The sequence below is a fragment of the Prionailurus viverrinus genome, chromosome A2 (genome assembly GCF_022837055.1).
Source record: "Prionailurus viverrinus isolate Anna chromosome A2, UM_Priviv_1.0, whole genome shotgun sequence".
Taxonomy (NCBI): Eukaryota; Metazoa; Chordata; class Mammalia; order Carnivora; family Felidae; genus Prionailurus; species Prionailurus viverrinus.
In genome coordinates, this window is record NC_062562.1 from 23532305 (window position 1) to 23550526 (window position 18222).

The window sequence follows — 18222 nt, forward strand, 5'->3', positions numbered from 1 at the left end:
AGACAAAACTACCCACTTGTCACTAATCAGGTTCTTCTCAACCCCTGGGTGTCTATTTAAGATTAATGAACACACTAATTTGTAAAGCATGCTCATAACTAGTTGTTGTATGTTATGTGGTTAATACCATCTTATCAGCCTCACAAATATCAGTAAAACTTTCCTCACACATGAATATCTGATGTGTGAATATCTGTTTTTAAGAGGTGAGATGCAGTGTGTAAGGACTAATTCCTTTTCTGCCTATAACCATTTTTCATCATGAAGGATTTGGAGACTTAAATTAACAGTACAGTAAAGGATTAAAAGTAACTATGCATGTGAATGTTCTCCATAAACTTTTATGTAAAAACTCACCTTACCAATGTCAAGAATTGTTCATAAGACCAAAATAAATTTAAATCACAATTTGGATGCCACTGTAATTGGCAGACAAGGTTTCTGTTCAGCTAAACACATCTACAACGTTGTGTACATTTTATGGCAAAAATACCTGGACGCTCACAAATCTTGAGCAAAATTCTATTGGGAATTCATGGTTTATTTATGACATAATAAAACTATTATGTTTTCAGCTTTCATTTAGTAACCCTTTATATTTTATTCACAAGTCACATACCCTTTTATTTAAAAGGAGGCCCAGACACTCCTTAAGCTTTTATAGCTGCTTATTTTTCCATGAGTAAATGATGTGTTTATATGTATATTCACATACTGTTGGCTTATATTTTCAAATATTTCATGTAGATCTCAATTCTTTTTAAGGTGATGGGCACTTGAGGTTTTTATGGAACTATTTATTAGCAGAAATTAAAGACTACTAGGAAAAGTATTTTAAACTTTTGAATTTAGTTAATGCTAGAGAGCCAAGAATAACAAAATAGCATCTGCAGGTTAGGTATGAAAATATTTAAATTATAATTACTTTATTTAATCTCACTGTACTATGCATTTAGGAGATAGTATAAGCAAACATTATTTATACACTTAGAAATAAGTTATCTTTTCATAAATTAAATAGGTCCTTTACAGCAAGACAACCATATTTGTTACTTTAATCCTGGTGATGTGACAGAAGGTTAAAATATTGTCAGGAATAATGCTAAAATGTTTATAGAATTTGCTATATGAACTTCAGCACACCATGTCTACCTGAGAGTTTAAGAAAACCACATGCTGTGAGTGATACTTTGGGCAAATCAGAGCTACCTTGAAGGAAACTAAATTGAAATGCTTAGATAGATGTTCTCTTATTAAACTAGTCAAGTCACATACAAGGAAACTGTATCATTATGTGAACCTCTTCCTTTTTAATTACTGGAGAGTTTTAAATTCCACAGGTGATTTACACTAAAAGGGAGCATGTCGAGTATGTATCTGCAGAATTAATATGTGCAGTGGCCTCATCTCCATAAGGGCTACAAAGAGTTCATGAGGTGTGTTTCATGGCCAGAACCTAATTGAGGTCCTCCTTCTTCAAGACTCAGCACAATGCAACTGAGGTAAGCTAATGCAAAGCAACTTAATGAAGTTCTCTCTCAGTATCTTAAAGCCTGCCTTGTGATCACAAAACTGTTCATTAAATTAAAAGTACCTTTCATGGGCTCATTTCTTGATATGTACATGTATAACATATTACAGCACACATTCATTATATGTGTCAAGAATGTATTATCATACACCCAATGCATAAATAGACAACTCAATTGCTACTTAAGCACACTCAAATGGGCAAATTAAATTCTTATATTTATTGTTCAAGATGGCTGCTTAACTAGATACTACTTGAAAAAAAGTGAGATGCTGAGTGGATTGGAAAGCAGATTATGCAATACAGAGATCTTCTTGCTGTTTTGTTATAGAGGGATTTGATCTCCATATTTATCTTTAGAAAGGAGACTTTACTAGTGTGAAATTTCTCAGGACAATTTCCTAAAATTCCATGGTAAACTGAACATTTCAGTTATGTATTGTATCGTACAAAATAGTATATTCAATTTTTATATATTCAGAATAATTTCTCCACAGATATATGATGCTTTAGCATCCTTATCATCCACATCATATATTTTCATAACTTTATCAAATAAATCCCCATTCCAGTGTGCTATACATTATATATAATCAAACGTTATTATATGCTTTGATTATTTAGATTCTTATCACCTCTTTTGAATAAGTGTATAAGCTGTCAAAGGGAAACAAAATGCTTAAACTCATAAAGTTATGAGTTTTATGTGGACAATGAGTGCAGACGTACCAAACAACACAGGGAAAAAGTCAAAGGAACAATGCATGACTGGAAATGTACTCCACAAAAATGTCCAGTTCAGAGAAAACATGTTAATGCTACAATGTAAAGATGCTGTTTTCTTTTCCAAAGTCTTCTACATTCAACAAGCTTTCTAAGACATTAAGGTCATTTTTGGTTAAGTATAAAGAGTCATCCCACAGATAGTCTAGAGATTTTGACTATTTGGGCAGACTTTTAGAAATTTATATTGTCAGGTAAACTTTTACAAAGTTCTAATACAATAATTGGCCTACTTCTGAAAGTAGTAAAAGTTTATCAATATAAATGGGGCCCCTGGATTCTTTGATTTGTTACAAACATTTCCATTTATCTTTTTTAAAGTTGAGATTTCCCCAGTGAGTAACAGCTTGTTTTTATAATATTTTTTTACTTCCATTACTATTTTCATCTATTTTTCAAGTTTTTTTCAGACAGGAAACCTAAGATATTTTTTTTTAGGTTCACTAACCAATTTGATGCGGACTTCTTAAGCTAAGAGTGCCTAATTCTCTTATCAGCAGACAGCAAAAGATAAGGGGTTTGTTTCTTTGCAAAATATCTCTTCCTTTTCCATTTTATATATTCATAATGAGCATTTATTTTCTTGGACTTCACTTACCTTTTTTAACTGTGCTTCCAATTTGCTACATTCTTCTTTCTTTTGTTCAATGGCTATTTCCAGAGATTTTAATTTGGAGTCCCTTTTCAGTCCTGCTGAGGCTAATGAAGATGCATGTTCCTTGAGGTCAATTAAACTAGACTGAAAGGAAAGAACACTAGTGAGTAAAACACTACAATTTCTACTAGTCTTCAATTTGAATACATTGATTCTATGCATAGCAATAAAGTGTGCATTAGACAGAAAGGGTAAATATAGTCTTACTAAGGTAACAATAGCTGGCTCTGGCCAGGAAATTAAAATTGGCCAGCTTACAGAACTGAGCAGGATCTAACTGCAATAGAATCAAATGTGACCAAATGGTGTGGTCAGTAAATGCATGTTTCACATCTCAAAGTCATGCTAATGATGTAAGTCCCAAGGTGGTCTTTACATGTCATGGCAAAACAGACACCCTGAACCTTCCATTTACATTTATTGCTGTCAAATCGTGCAGACGCTAAGACAAATATGAAAGAAAATACTGATTTTAATGCCTTTCCCTCCCAAAGGACAAATCAAATATAAAAGAAGCATCCTGTTTTTATCAAATTCCATTTCTTTAACAGAAAAATAACCAATGGTTTTTAAAATATCTTCTGTAGAATCACAGATAAAATTATTTTAAAATTTAGAGCAGACTTTATGTCCCAAGCCTTTAAAAATCCAAATTCAACAGATATAATGAAACCCCAACTCAGACATGGCTTTACCTAAGTTGTTCCACTCATCAGTCATGCCCAGAAACCAAGAGCTCTCCTAGACAGTCTGAATTCTAAAAAGTAAGGAAGTAAATACTTGCATATATCATGGAACATAATTCTGCTGAGCTACAAAGGCATATCTATCACCAAACATGAAACACAGTTAGCAAAATCTAACTATGTGACTAAAATATTTAGGTTTTACCCAAAATCAGGCCTTGTGTGTTTCCATTTTGGCCATTTGCAGCACCTAGAAAGACACTAAGCACACAGGGGCCATTTAGTAAATGATGTTACCTAAAATTTGTGTCAGAGCTGCTTCCTGGACCTTGGAATAACCTCGTTAATAAAGACACCACCTCCATCACTCAGCAAACAACCTAACTCCTAACAACCCTCTGAAGGACAGGTTAGCCACTCTCATTTTTCGGTCAAGAAACTGAGGCTCACATGAACTGAGCACCTTCTCTGAGGTTTGTGCTCTATTAAAGGAAGATACAGGTCCCAAACCCAGAATTCTGACTCCAATTTCAATGCTCTTCATCATACCACTCCCACAGAAATAATAAAGGACTTTGCAAGCCAGGCATTTTGCCATGGTGAAGGTGATTATCACCTTAACTAAATTGTAAGCTGACAACAATTATATGTTGTTTTTCTTTATACACTTTAAATTTCCAGGTCTGATAGCTTTATGTATCAACTTGGCTAGGCTATAGTCCCCAGTTATTCAATCAAACACTAATCTAGGTGTTGCTTTGGAGGTACTTTATAGATGGGAGTACCACCTACCATCAGTTGACTTTAAGTAAAGGATATTATTTTCCAAATCTGGGTGAGCCTGATCCTACCAGTTGTAAGGCCTTAAGAGCAGGACTGAGATTTCCCTGAGAAGGAAGAAATCCACCTGTGGACTGTTGTGCCAATTCCTGTCTGGAGTGTTTCCAGCCTGCCCTTTCTGATGGCCTGCCCTATGAATTTCAGACTTGCCCCCATAACTATATAAGCCAATTTCTTGCAATAAATTTCTTAATGTGGTTAAATTTCTTAATGCAGTTCTGTTTTTCTGGTGGAACCTTGACTGACACACCTATCTCAGTGGCAGGCACATTACTATACAGGAACAATAAATGTTTGCTGAAATGCCTGTCTGAAATCATATAATGTAGGCATTGTTTACAAAATTATTTTCATTTAAAGCTATGCTCCACCATGTCATCAAGAGCTCTTTATACAAACAAACACACACACACACACACACACACACACACACACACACACACATTGACTTCAAGGTGCAAACCCATTAATAACACTTATAATCAGTTATTCAAATTGCAAATGAGGTCAAATCTTCTGTGCCTTCTGACACATACCAACTACATTCATTACAGATCCCCCAAGTTAGATTTAGCACTGAAATAGTAGGAATAGTAGGATTTATACTCTTTATTTTTGTATCAAAGAAATAATATCCTCTGTAAAATAAAACAAAAACAAAAACAACCTAGTGTGCTTATTTTAGGGAAAATGAATTTTGTTTCTATTACTTATCAATTCTTCCCCTCTTGGATTACTCATTGAGACAGTACTTTCATTTGTATAGAATTATCAAAACCCAAGGGATGAGGTAACAATGTGGGGCTGAAAAATGGACAAGTAGGCAGTGATATAGTACAAAAAGGTGAAAGGATCTGTAACAGCCAAAAGGAGATGGACATTTCCTGTGGACAAAAATAAGTATGGAGGGGCCAATTGTGGACAATGGCACATATCTCAGAGTTTTGGAGACTGGAAAAAATACCATGCATTACTGCTCCTCAAACTTTTCCATCAAAGTATCCCTAAGTAAACTAAAAGAGTTACAAGTATCCCTCCAAGCATGGGGAAGATAGCCCAAAGCATCCTCTCCATAACCCCCAAGCAAGAAATTTCTTTAAAGTATATTGTTTTACTTTAAAAATGTGGCTACAATTTTTATTCTGTATCCATGTTTCTCTAGCATGAAAATATTGTTTTAAGTCATTTACCATAATGTAAAATTGATATTCCAGAAGAGTAGCCACATTTAACCTACATTTGTGTCCAGCATGGTACCGTATCTCTAACCTGGAAGTATTGAGTGATCCTTTTGGGAAGCACAGATGAATGTAGAGTACCCAACACAAAGATTAGTATATAACAGGCCCTCAATAAAGTGGATATGTTGTTATTATTATTGATATTGTTGTTACCCCAAGCAAAAGATCCTGGGACATTGAAAAAATATAAAATTAGCCACACAAATGTGGTTAAGACAACAAGAAACCTTTCAAGGAGCTACATTGTACACAGAGCAGAGAAGAGAAGCATAGGGCATCCTGCTGAAGGGAATTACAGTAAATATTTTCCTTTGAATTCAGGCAGTTTTGCAAAGGAAACTATGTCCCCAAAGTCTTCACACAGCCCCTCAAACAAACTCTTTAGTCTCTTGAGGCTCCCATGAATGGGACTATCAGCATAGTTCATTTGTTTTTCCAGACTTACCTCTTTTTCAGTCAGTTCAGCTTGTAAAGCATTGACCTTCTCTTTCAGGTCTTTGTTCTCTTTTCGGAAAGATTCTATTTCTTCCAATCTTTCTCGATCATCTCTCTCCCGCTGTTCTTTCAAACGCTCAATTATTCTCTCCTTTGAGACAAGTGTTAAAAAAGAGGAAGTGAGAAACCATCAGTGTGTGTGTGCTAAGGCATGCTACAAAAGGAAATGGGAGGCAATAAATGTAAGAAATGCTCTATATGAATCAACACATGCAAGATAGTCTAAATTGGGTTTGTTATGCACATATAACAGCATTTGGGAAAGACAATCAATATGGCTTTTGGCTTACTAATAAAATTTAGCATCACAGAGTTGCAAGGGACTTTAATGTTCAAGCTCTGAGGCTGTTTTGGTTCATGGCAGTACTTGGAAAATTCTAAAAGCAGTTCCAGAAGATGGAGGTTTAGGCACCATGACTCTAGACTTACTAAAGCCTTCAAAGGACAAGTGGAAGAAGTGAAACTAACTTCTTGGTTCAACCCTCTTTGCTTGGCTTTTCCATTTGATATCAAAAAAACTTCCTTGGTTTCTGAAGACTCTTCTCTGGCTAGAAAGGGGATCTGAGTGGAGCAAGATCTAGGCCCTCTAGGGGTCTGAACTCATGCTGAGAACCAGAGACAAAATAAAGAATGAGCTCACTGTTGTATAAGTGATTTTATAATGTGCCTGGAAATGTTCATTTTCCTCCACATTTTTTCAATGTCTTCTTGGCAATCAGTAGAGACTCCCAAAATATTGCTTGAATTTGACAAAGCTCAAACAGCAGCTTTCCCTTACTGAAAGCTTACTACATGCTAGGCACTGTGAAGTGCCCTTCTCCATCTAGGCATCATCACAACTGTGGGGTCTGAACCCCCCGTGCTACTAGTAACAGTGTAGTAGTGAGAAACCCAGACCAAGGACCAGCTAATTCATCCAAGGTGACCCAGCACATAAACAGAAGGCACACCCTGGCATTCAGGGCTCTCTGAGTCTTAGCCATGTCCATAAGACCACAATGCCACAAACATATGCATAGTGTCATTTAAGAAGATCTGAGCACCTTGCTGCTCTTGACTTATATACTGAAAACACTACTCTGGTAGACATGTTTTCCAAAAATTTGGAAACTTACCAATATCAGAACAAGAACCTTATTCTTTTTAAGTAAAATTCCATTTGGGCAAGATTGAGTTAGATTTCTGAAATTTGTTTCAAATTATCCAACACATATCTGAACTTTCTTTTGGATGGCAATTCTTTTTTTTTTTTTAATTTAAATTCAAGTTAGATAATATACAGTATAGTCTTGGCTTCAGGGGTAGAACCCAGTGATTCATCTCTTAATATGACACCCAATGTTCATCCCTAAAAGTGCCCTCCTTAATGCCTCCATCACCCATTTAACCCATCCCCCACTCCCCCTCCAGCAACCCTCAGTTTGTCCTCTGTATTTAAGAGTCTCTTATGGTTTGCCTCCCTCTCTGTTTTTATCTTATTTTTCCTTCCCTTCCCTATGTTCATCTGTTGAGTTTCTCAAATTCCACATACAAGTGAAATCATATGATATCTGTCTTTCTCTGACTTATTTCTCTTAGCATGATACACTCTAGTTCCAACCACGTTGTTGCAAATGACAAAATTGCATTCTTTTCATTGCCAACTAGTATTCCATTGTGTGTGTGTGTGTGTGTGTGTGTGCGCGCGCAACACACACACACACGCATACACACACCACAACTTCTTTATCCATTCATCAGTCAATGGACATTAGAGGTCTTTCCACACTTTGGCTATTGTTGATAGAGCTGTTATCATTGGGGTGCATGTGCCCCTTCAAATCAGCATTTTTGTATCGTTTAGATAAACTCTTAATAGTGCAATTGCTGGGTCATAGGGTAGTTATATTTTTTTATTTTTTGAGGAACCTCCATACTGTTTTCCAGAGTGGTTGCACCAGTTTGCATTCCTGCCAACAGTGCAAAAGTGTTCACCCTATTTCCACATCCTTGCCAACATCTGTCGTTTCTTGAGTTGTTGATTTTAGCCATTTTGACAGGTGTAAGGTGGTATCTCATTGTGGTTTTGATTTCTATTTCCCATTTGAAAATGAATGGTGTTGAGCATCTTTTCATGTGTCTGCCACCCATCTGCATGTCTTCTTTGGAAAAGCACCTATTGATGTCTTCTGCCCACTTATTCACTGGATTATTTGTTTTTGAGGTGTTGAGTTGGTAGTTGTTTATAGATTTTTGGATACTAACCCTTTATCTGATATGTCACTTGCAAATATCTTCTCCCATTCCATCGGGTGCCTTTTAGTTTTGTTGATTGTTTCCGTTGCTGTGCAGAAGCTTTTTTTCTTGAGGAGATCCCAATAGTTCATTTTTGCTTTTATTTACCTTGCTTCCAGAGACATGTTAAGTAAGAAGTTGCTGCGGCCAAGGTCAAAGAGGTTACTGCCTATTTTCTCCTGCAGGATTTTGATGACTTCGTGTCTCACATTTAGGTATTTCATCCATTTTGAGTTTATTGTTGTGTATGGTATAAGAAAGTGTCTAGGCTCATTCCTCTGCATGTCGCTGTCCAGTTTTCCCAGTGCCATTTGCTTAAGAGACTATCTTGTTTCCATTGGATACTCTTTCCTGCTTTGTCAAAGATTAGTTGGCCATATGTTTGTGGGTCCATTTCTGGGTTCTCTATTCTATTCCATTGATCTGTGTGTCTGCTTTTGTGCCAGCACCATACCATCTTGATAATTACAGTTTTGTAATACAGCTTAAAGTCTGGAATTGTGATGCCTTCAGCTGTGGTTTTCTTTTTCAACATTACTTTGGCTATTTGGGGTCTTTTGAGGTTCAATACAAATTTTAGGCTTGTTTGTTCTAGCTATGTGAAGAATGCTGGTGTTACTTTGATAGAGATTGCATTGAATGTATAGATTGCTTTGGGTAGTATGGACATTTTAACATTATTTGTTCTTTCAATCCATGAGCATGGAATGCTTTTCCATTTGTTTGTGTCTTCTTCAATTTCTTTCATAAGCTTTCTATAGTTTTCAGTGTACAGAACATTTACCTCTTTGGTTAGGTTTATTCCTAGGTATTTTATGGTTTTTGGTGCAATTTTAAATGGAATCAATTCCTTGGTATCACTTTCTGCTGATTCATTATTGTGTATAGGAATGCAATGGATTTCTGTACATTGACTTTATTTCCTGCAACTTTGCAGAATTCATGGATCAACTCTAGCAGTTTTTTGGTGAAGTCTTTCAGGTTTCCCATGTAGAGTATCATGTCATCTGTGAAGAGTTAAAGTTTGACTTCTTTCTTGCCAATTTGAATGCCTTTTATTTCATTTTGTTGTCTGACTGCTAAGGCTAGGATGTCCAGTACTATGTTGAATGATGGTAGTGAGACTGGACATCCCTGTCATGTTCCTGATCTTAGGGAGAAAGCTCTAAATTTTTCCCCATCAAGGATGATATTAGCTGTGGGCCTTTCGTATATGGCCTTTATGAAGTTGAGGAATATTTCTTCTATGCTTACTTTCTTGAAGATTTTTATCAAGAAAGGAAATTGAATCAGTTATCAAAAATCTCCCAACAAATAAGAGTCTTGGGCCAGATGGCTTGCCAGGGGAATTCTACCAGCCATTTAAAGCAGAGTTAATATCTATGCTTCTCAAACTGTTCAAAAAAAATAGAAATGGAACAGAAACTTCCAAACTCATTCCATGAAGCTAGCATTACCTTGATTCCAAAACCAGACAAAGACCCCACTAAAAAGGAAAATTGCGGGCCATTATCCCCGATGAACCTGGATGCAAAAATTCTCAACAAGATACTACTAAATCGAATTCAACAGTACATTAGAAGAATTATTCACCATGATCACCAGGACTCATTCCTGGGCAGCAGGGCTGGTTCAATATTCATAAATCAATCAATGTGATATGCCACATTAATAAAAGAAAGGATAAGAACCATATGATCCTTTCAATAGATGTAGAAAAAGCATTTGACAAAATACAGCATCCTTTCTGGATAGTGATCCTTAAAAAATACTGGTGCAACAGCTACTTTTAAGGATCCTGATATTATCTTTTATATGCTTATGAGTACATAGTACAAGACAAGGCCTGATACATAAGACAATGTAAAACAGTATGTGGTGCAGAGGGAAGTTAGTTTGAACACTTAGCCTGTGATTTAAGGTCCCCCAGGGAAGCAACTGTTCTACCCCAATGACAATAATTTATGTACTTAATGCTTTCAAGGAAAAAAAGAAGTATCATTATTGTTTTTCAATTAGTTAAAAACACTTTAAAATGAAGTATATTATTACAACAGTGGGGGTGGAAACAGAACAAATCAGTCTACTAATTGCCTACATTTGTTTCTTCTTGATTCCAGTTATAGTCCTATTTCACTCTGTCTGTGACACTGGTGAGTGGATAATTATGGATCTACAAAAGACACTGGCCTCAGTGCACAGGAAGTCTCTTAAGGGCTTTTAAAAATTTCGGCAACTGAGCCCTTACTGCCTTATGCCTACACTTACTGCAAAAGCATCACAAATGGTCACCCAGCTACCAGGCCCTCTCCATCCCATCATTTCCACCATATGGGATGTTGGAGTGACATTTTTTTAAAGTCCCAAACTGACTATGTCACTTCACTATTTGGAAGCCTTCACAGGAATCACTCCTGCCGGATTATATGGCGTTTATTCCCACTCGGCACCCTTCATGTGGTTTTACTGCATGTCCGTTCCTCCCAGCCCAGCTTTCCAAAGAAGGCACTCAACTCCTGTGAGTCTTTTAACCCATGGCTGGGCAAACTGTCTGGCATGCTGGAGGCACGAATAAGAAGTCAAATTAGGGATCATCTTAGCTTCAAAGGAAGGGAAATAAAATTAAGTATACGTGTTAACATCCAGAAGGTGTCAGAGTCATTTGGTAAGTAGGTTGATTCACTCTAACCACTTTTACTATTGACTGGGCATTGATGACAAAAAAAATCAGCAAGCACTATAATGTTTTTAAGTGTTATTGATGATTCAATACTACGAAATATTTCTCCGTCAATCACAAAACTAATTTAACTGTCAGCCACGCAGGGCCAGATGTCAAAAACATGTGTTAAAAGGCCCTAATATGCCATGATCTACTTGATTAACAACTAACTTGCAGAAATTCCAACAATGTGTTCTTGTTTTAGTCTTATTTGCATTGGCAAGTGTTCCTTGTGCACTCATCTGGCTCTGCACGAATCTAATCTATTTGTGCTTTATCACTGAGCGGGAACTGAATTGCAGTGGCCTCTGGCTCTGTTATCTGCCTTTCTCAACTGCTTATCTGCTATATGGCTACAGCAAACTTGGCGAGACCAGCTTTATAAATACTGTGGGTTCCGTCTCTTGAGCTTCTGTGTGTCAGTCCTAGAACTATGTCATACTCAATCTTAACTTGCTAAATGGCATTATTTTTTTGCACTGTGAATATGTATATAAGTTCCTGGAAACTAAAAGGAATAACACACTTCCCAGAATGTCACAACCCAAGTGGAATGGTGAATAGTGCCTAATAGGTTCTATTTATCAGCCAAATGACAGCAAATAATTAGATGCTCTATGAGTCCAAAAGTTTTAATTAATCATTTTATTTTTTGTACCATCTTGTTCCAGGGGGTCTGTTCAATTAAATGTGGATAAAACTGAATGAACCTTGTGAGGGAAGGGCCAATAAAGGTGATTGTGATGTTGTCAAAAGCACAATTATCAGGTTTGAATTTCAGTCCCATTCCATCACCCATGAGCTGAGTGGCCCTGGGATAGTCCAGGGGAGACAACAAAGTCCCAACCAAGGGCCAACTTAGATTAGAAGTGGTTTCTTGGAGTACTGGGTTCAGAAGTTAGCATAGGCCATGCCATGGTCTGTCCATGACATAGCCCCAGGACCCAGAAATGGGGAATGGTGCTGCACCTGTCCAAAATTTTCATCTCTGGGCAAGTCATTTCACCTCATTGAGCCAATTTCCCATCTTTAAAATGGAAGAGGATGGGTTTGGTATTTCTTAAGGTGTGGTGACCTGACCACTTTCATCAGAATCACTGGGCATGCTTGTAAAAATCATAGGTTCCTTGGCCCCAGAGCAAAGCAACTGAATCAGAATCACTAGGAAATGGGACCCAGGAAACTGTTATTTGAAGAAGCTCCCAATTGGATGTCATAGGTAAGTGATGAATCACTGGGTTCTACTCCTGAAGCCAAGACTGCATGGTATGTTAACTGACTTGAGAATTAAAAAAGAAGAAGAAGAAGAAGAAGAAGAAGAAGAAGAAGAGGAAGAAGAAGAAGAAGAACCCTAGACGATAAGAATATTTGGATACAAAAGTTCGATACCCACTGGGATAAATACTTGAAAGGAATCTACTATTCTTCGACCCATGACAGAGAACCTTGACAGTTCCTATCCAATGTTTTTATCTGTGCTTATCAAATACACTAATATCCTGATTTTAGCACCTTTTAAAAATTCCCTCCATATAAATTGATCTGTGTTTGCTTGTATTCTTCAATACTGTGAAAATCTACAAGTCAGATGCAAATAAGGTTTGAAAACTAAGAGCTCACAGGCCAAAGCTGGCCCACATCATATTTGACTTGAGCATCATAATACTTTAATGTATTATATGAACTTGAATGATCTGAGGCAAGTCAAAGACTCCGCAGCTTGCCACAGTTGCCAGCAATTCTTACTGTCTCACACCAAACCCTCTTCCCTCATTTTTGTTCCCTATCTCGCCCTTCAAGGTATCTAACTACTCAACTCCTCATGTATTGCCCAAATCAGATTTCATGTACTTCAGATTCTGGATCAGCAGACTGATTAATTATTATCAAGGTAGTTCCACAGACAATGGAACTTAGAGGTCAGCAAATTTTGAAAATAAGGCACTAAGAGAAGAGGCTTGCCCCACGGGAGGCAATAACTCTCAAGTGGTGGCATGGGTTTGGGGGGGGGTCAGACTCCCACAGACCTCAGCCTTCCTTGCAGTCATCCCCTTCTTCTCAAAGGAGGTGCTTAGATAAAAAGAGTAGTTTCAGATTTGGAAATTGTTTGGGGATTTAAACTAGAATAAATCTAATCTTAATAGGGCCAGTGGAAAAAATGATAAAATCCTGCCAAGAATCCACGATATGAAAAAATTATATGGTATATGTTTATGTAAAGTTACAGAAAGAAATTGAGAGGTAGTAATGGACTGACATCCTATTACTCAAAACTGCAAACAGAATACATAATCATTAATAGTTTTAAGACCAATTCACTCATTCAAATGTTTTACAAACAAAATTACTACAGAGTTTTGGTAATAAATTCTTGAAAATATTAAAAAGAATATTTTCCCTGAAAAATCATCTTATTTATTCTTGTAAGTTTTCAAATTAAATCTGTATAATTTAATATTATAAATGTGACAATGTTATAATTTCTATCTAGCCATAAAAAGAATTAGATCATCTTTTTAGCTTCTCTATTTTTTTATATACTGCAGAGGCTCTCAGACTAGAGTGTACATCACAATGATTCAAGGAACTTCCTAAAATACAGAATCCCAAGCCCTTTCAAGGTTCTGATTTAGTAAGTATAGATGGAACCTAATAATTTAGATTTTCAACAGGCAACTCCTGGTGATTCTGAAGCAGAAGTCAAAGAAGGCTTCTTTAAAATACATGGCTTAAAAAACCTGTGGCCATTTAAACTAATGCCTCCCATTACACAAATCTGAGGTACTGAGAAAGGCAGTTACCTGCCAAGGTCATCCAGTAAGTTAGTGGCAGGGCTGAGACTGGTTCCTAGGTCTCCTTCCACTTGACCTTATTACATCAGTTTATAGACTATGATAATGCGGAATATAGAAGACAGGCAGTCTAGCTCTCAAAGTCCACATCCCTGACTACTGTGCAATACAGCTTCTCAGGAAGCTGAACTCCCATAAGGAGATGAATTAAATCTCCAGGAAGTAAAGAACATTCTAGGCTAGGTAATTGGGTATGAAAAGGGTCTGAGGCAGGAGGGAACATAGTGGACTTGAACATTTAGAAGGCCAGCATAGCTAGAATACAAAGAATGAGGAAAGAGAGATGGGGATGAGGCTGGAAAAGAAGGAAGGAAGGGAAGAAGGAAGGGAGGGAGGATACAAGGGAGAAAAGGAAAGAGGAAAGAAGGATGGGAAGGAGAGAAGAGTAAGGCAGGCAGAGAGGTAGATGACCAGGTATGAGCCAGATCAGATGAAGCGATGGACTATATAGGCCAGGTTAAGGATTTCATTTTTTACCATCCTAAGAAAAGTAACAAGCTAGTGAAGGTTTTCAAGCTGGGCCAAATGTGATGTAATCAGGTTTGCATTTCAAGGATCTCCTGGCTTATTTAATGTGCCAAGTCTACTGAGGAGGGATAACATGGCAGTGGGAGGTCCAGCTGGGACTGGGGGTAGTGAGAGCACATTGAGAAAGGCAGGCACATTTAAATACATTTAGATCACTTCCTCCCAACCACCCCCATTATTCAGCCCAAGCTCACCTTTTCTGACAAAGCCTCTTCTAGTGTTGCTAGCGCAGTATCCGTGTTACTAGAATCTGTCTGCAAGGACTTTACTCTGTCTTTCAGATTGGTTAGTTGCTTGTCTTTATCCCTAAGCTGTTCTTGCAAGTTTTCAATCTGAAAATAAAAATTAACCATATTTAATGCATATTTTATTACATATCCAAGGACAACATTCCTGAAGTGGACCTGTTTTAAAAAATAGACCAAGGTTGGGGCGCCTGGGTGGCGCAGTCGGTTAAGCGTCCGACTTCAGCCAGGTCACGATCTCGCGGTCCGTGAGTTCGAGCCCCGCGTCAGGCTCTGGGCTGATGGCTCAGAGCCTGGAGCCTGTTTCCGATTCTGTGTCTCCCTCTCTCTCCTCCCCTCCCCCGTTCATGCTCTGTCTCTCTCTGTCCCAAAAATAAATAAAAAACGTTGAAAAGAAAAAAAAAATTAAAAAAAAAATAGACCAAGGTTATTGACACTGTCATCATTACAAGGTTACACTGACTTAGAATCAAGGCCATCTTGATGAGTCCTTCATTCTTCCATAATTCAACTTTGTATTCAAATGGCAATACAGATAAGCAGACTACTTCTATGTATACAGATGCAAGGCCTTCAGATATGTAAGCACTATTATTCCTATCCCTCCCACCAGACCTTTAAGTCTGAAGTCCATAACCTAATCTTCGTACAGTGTATCAGGGAATACATATGCAGGATTTTTTCATTCAATGAAAAGACTAGTATTGGGTGTCCATTCTGCATTAAGCACCAGAATAATATAAGGCAGGACCTATGTTGTCGTCATTCACTCACTCCTGTATTCAGTATTAAACTTTGTGATATGCTAAACGTTGTCAAGTGGCTGTTTCAAAGTAACCACATGAAAAGCCAACCAGGTTATCATCAGTAGACCGTTAATGGGAAGAACTTGTGATATAAATCAAATGTAACAAGTACTACACACTCTATTTGGCAACTAAATCATGTGCTGGCAACCAACCAGCCACTTTTATCCACTATCTGCAGCCTGAAATAAACACGCTAAATGGCTGATTATAACGCCTGCCCATGAGCAACAGCAAGGACCTTTCCTGGGCATTGCATACATTATCATTCATGTTTTTATTCTCTGCTTTCAAACCATGTATTTCTTATCTAAGGATTAAAAAAAAACACTGTACAAACAATTTATTCATATTAAGGGTTTTAAAGTGACAAGTAAAGCAGTACAACTCTAAGATAAGTCCATTCAAAATATTTGTACTCTGCACCCAGGCTTTCGCACGAAATCATTCCAAATGCATGTTTAACAGTGTGTGACTTAAACAAATTTTTGGATTATTTGATTCACTCAGCATAAATCTGGAATAAGATACAAATAATGACAGAAGTTGCAGCAACAAGGAGGAGGAGAAGAGGGTGACAGTGGGAGTGGCCGTGGTAGTAGCATCAAAATATCTCTGAATGCAAAAACATTGACCTTGCTGACGCTCAACTGGCAGGACACAGGACTTGGCTAATTTTTCCAATGGCTACAATCTATTTGAATGAACAGAAATGGACTTTTACCCCTCCCTCCCTCTCTCCCTTCCTTCCTTCCTTCATCTTCCCTCTCTCCCTACTTCTTTCCTTTTTTTTCCCCACCAATATATCTTTTCAATAAGACATGTTTTCTGCCTTGAGACAGACATCCTGGAAACTCAAGTTATAGGTCAAATAATTAGTCTCTCTTTCATCAAAATGCAATGTATTCCTGCCCACTGTGAGAATTCACTGTCCTTCCATGGAAAACACAGGAACTCAAAGGCATAATCATCTGCAGTCAAAACAAAGGTTTCCTCCATTCCAGACAAGTGTTCATGTGATTACACAATTCCATAAATAAATATATGGGTGAACAAGAATATGGATAGTTACATGTCAGGATGATACTCGTTATGTAAAAGAAGCTAACAGCTGAGAAGACTGGCTCTATGAGGAGACTGTGTGTTATTATTTTGAGTATGCCCATACCCACAGATACATCTGTGTACATGAAAATGTGTAAATCCATGGTGGTCCTAAACAAACTAATTAGGCACCCCCTGTCACTCTGGGAGACAGTGCCCTGGACAGGACAGAGGACACCTTCCCTCAGGGCATCAGCCCTGGGGCAGTGGTAGGCACTGATTTCAAGGGACTTTGGGTACTGGAAATTGAGGCTGTAAGCCTGTGAGAGACTCCCTGGGGTCTCCCCAAATCACTGAGAGGACTGAAGAGGATTAGGGCTGGGGTCCTACCAGTATGCAGGTAATATAATAGCACTTGGTATTTTATGGTTTTTGATAATAGCCATCCTAATGGGTAAAAGATGGTGTCTCATTGTAGTTTTGATTTTCATTTCCCTAATGACTAATAATGTTGAGTGATCTTTCCATGTGCTTACTGGCCATCTGTATATCTTCTTGGGAGAAATGCCTATTCAAACGCTTTTGCCCATTTTTGAATCACGTTTGATTTTTGTTGTCGAGTTTTAGGTATTCTCTGTATATTCTGCATATAAATCCCTTAACACATATAATTTACAAATGTTCCCTCCAATTCTGTGGGTTGCCTTTTCACTCTGCTGATAATTCTTTTGATGCATAAATCTCCCCCTTAGTACTGCTTTCTCTACATTCCATATGTTTTGGTACATTGCACTTTTGATTTCATTTGTCTTTAAGAATTTTTTCACTTCTTTTGTGATTTGTTTTGATTCATTCGTTGTTTTTTTTAATATGAAATTTATTGTCAAATTGGTTTCCATACAACACCCAGTGCTCATCCCAACAGGTGCCCTCCTCAATGCCCATCACCCACCCCCTCTCCTTCCCACCCCCCATCAACCCTCAGTTTATTCTCAGTTTTTAAGAGTCTCTTATGGTTTGGCTCTCTCCCTCTCTTTTTTTTTTCCCTTCAATTCATTCATTGTTAACGAGTGTATTGTTTGGGGCACCTGGGTGGCTTAGTTGGTTGAGCGTCCAACTCTTGATTTTGGCTCAGGTCATGATCCCAGGGTCGTGGAATCAAGCCCTGTGTCGGCCTCCACACTGAGCGTGAAGGCTGCTTAAGCTTTTCTCTCTCTCTCTCTCTCTCTCTCTCCCTCTGCCCCTCTCCCTTGCTCACATTGTCTAAATAAATAAATAAATAAATAAATAAATAAATAAATAAATAATAAATGTTGTTTAATTTCTATAACTTAGCAAATCTTCCAGTTTTTCTGTTACTGATTTCTAACTTCATCCTCTTGTGGTTGGAGAAAATAGTCTGTATGACATGTATCTTTTGAAAATATATTGAGACTCAATCTGGGGATGAATATGGGGAATGCCCCATGTGCACTTGAGAAAATTACACATGCTGTCATTGTTGGGTACAGTATTCTGAA

General features: G+C 37.6%; 1 protein-coding gene across 1 annotated transcript in view; it reads right to left on the minus strand.

Annotated features, from left to right (window-relative positions):
* Window positions 1-18222, minus strand: part of ERC2 (ELKS/RAB6-interacting/CAST family member 2) — an 887162-nt gene that overhangs the window by 474218 nt on the left and 394722 nt on the right. Inside the window, exons 7-9 of the mRNA XM_047850845.1 lie at window positions 14802-14939; window positions 6182-6322; window positions 2913-3053 (exon numbers count right to left, since the gene is read on the minus strand). Of these exons, the coding sequence (XP_047706801.1) occupies window positions 2913-3053; window positions 6182-6322; window positions 14802-14939 (420 nt within the window). The remainder of the gene's footprint in view (window positions 1-2912; window positions 3054-6181; window positions 6323-14801; window positions 14940-18222) is intronic.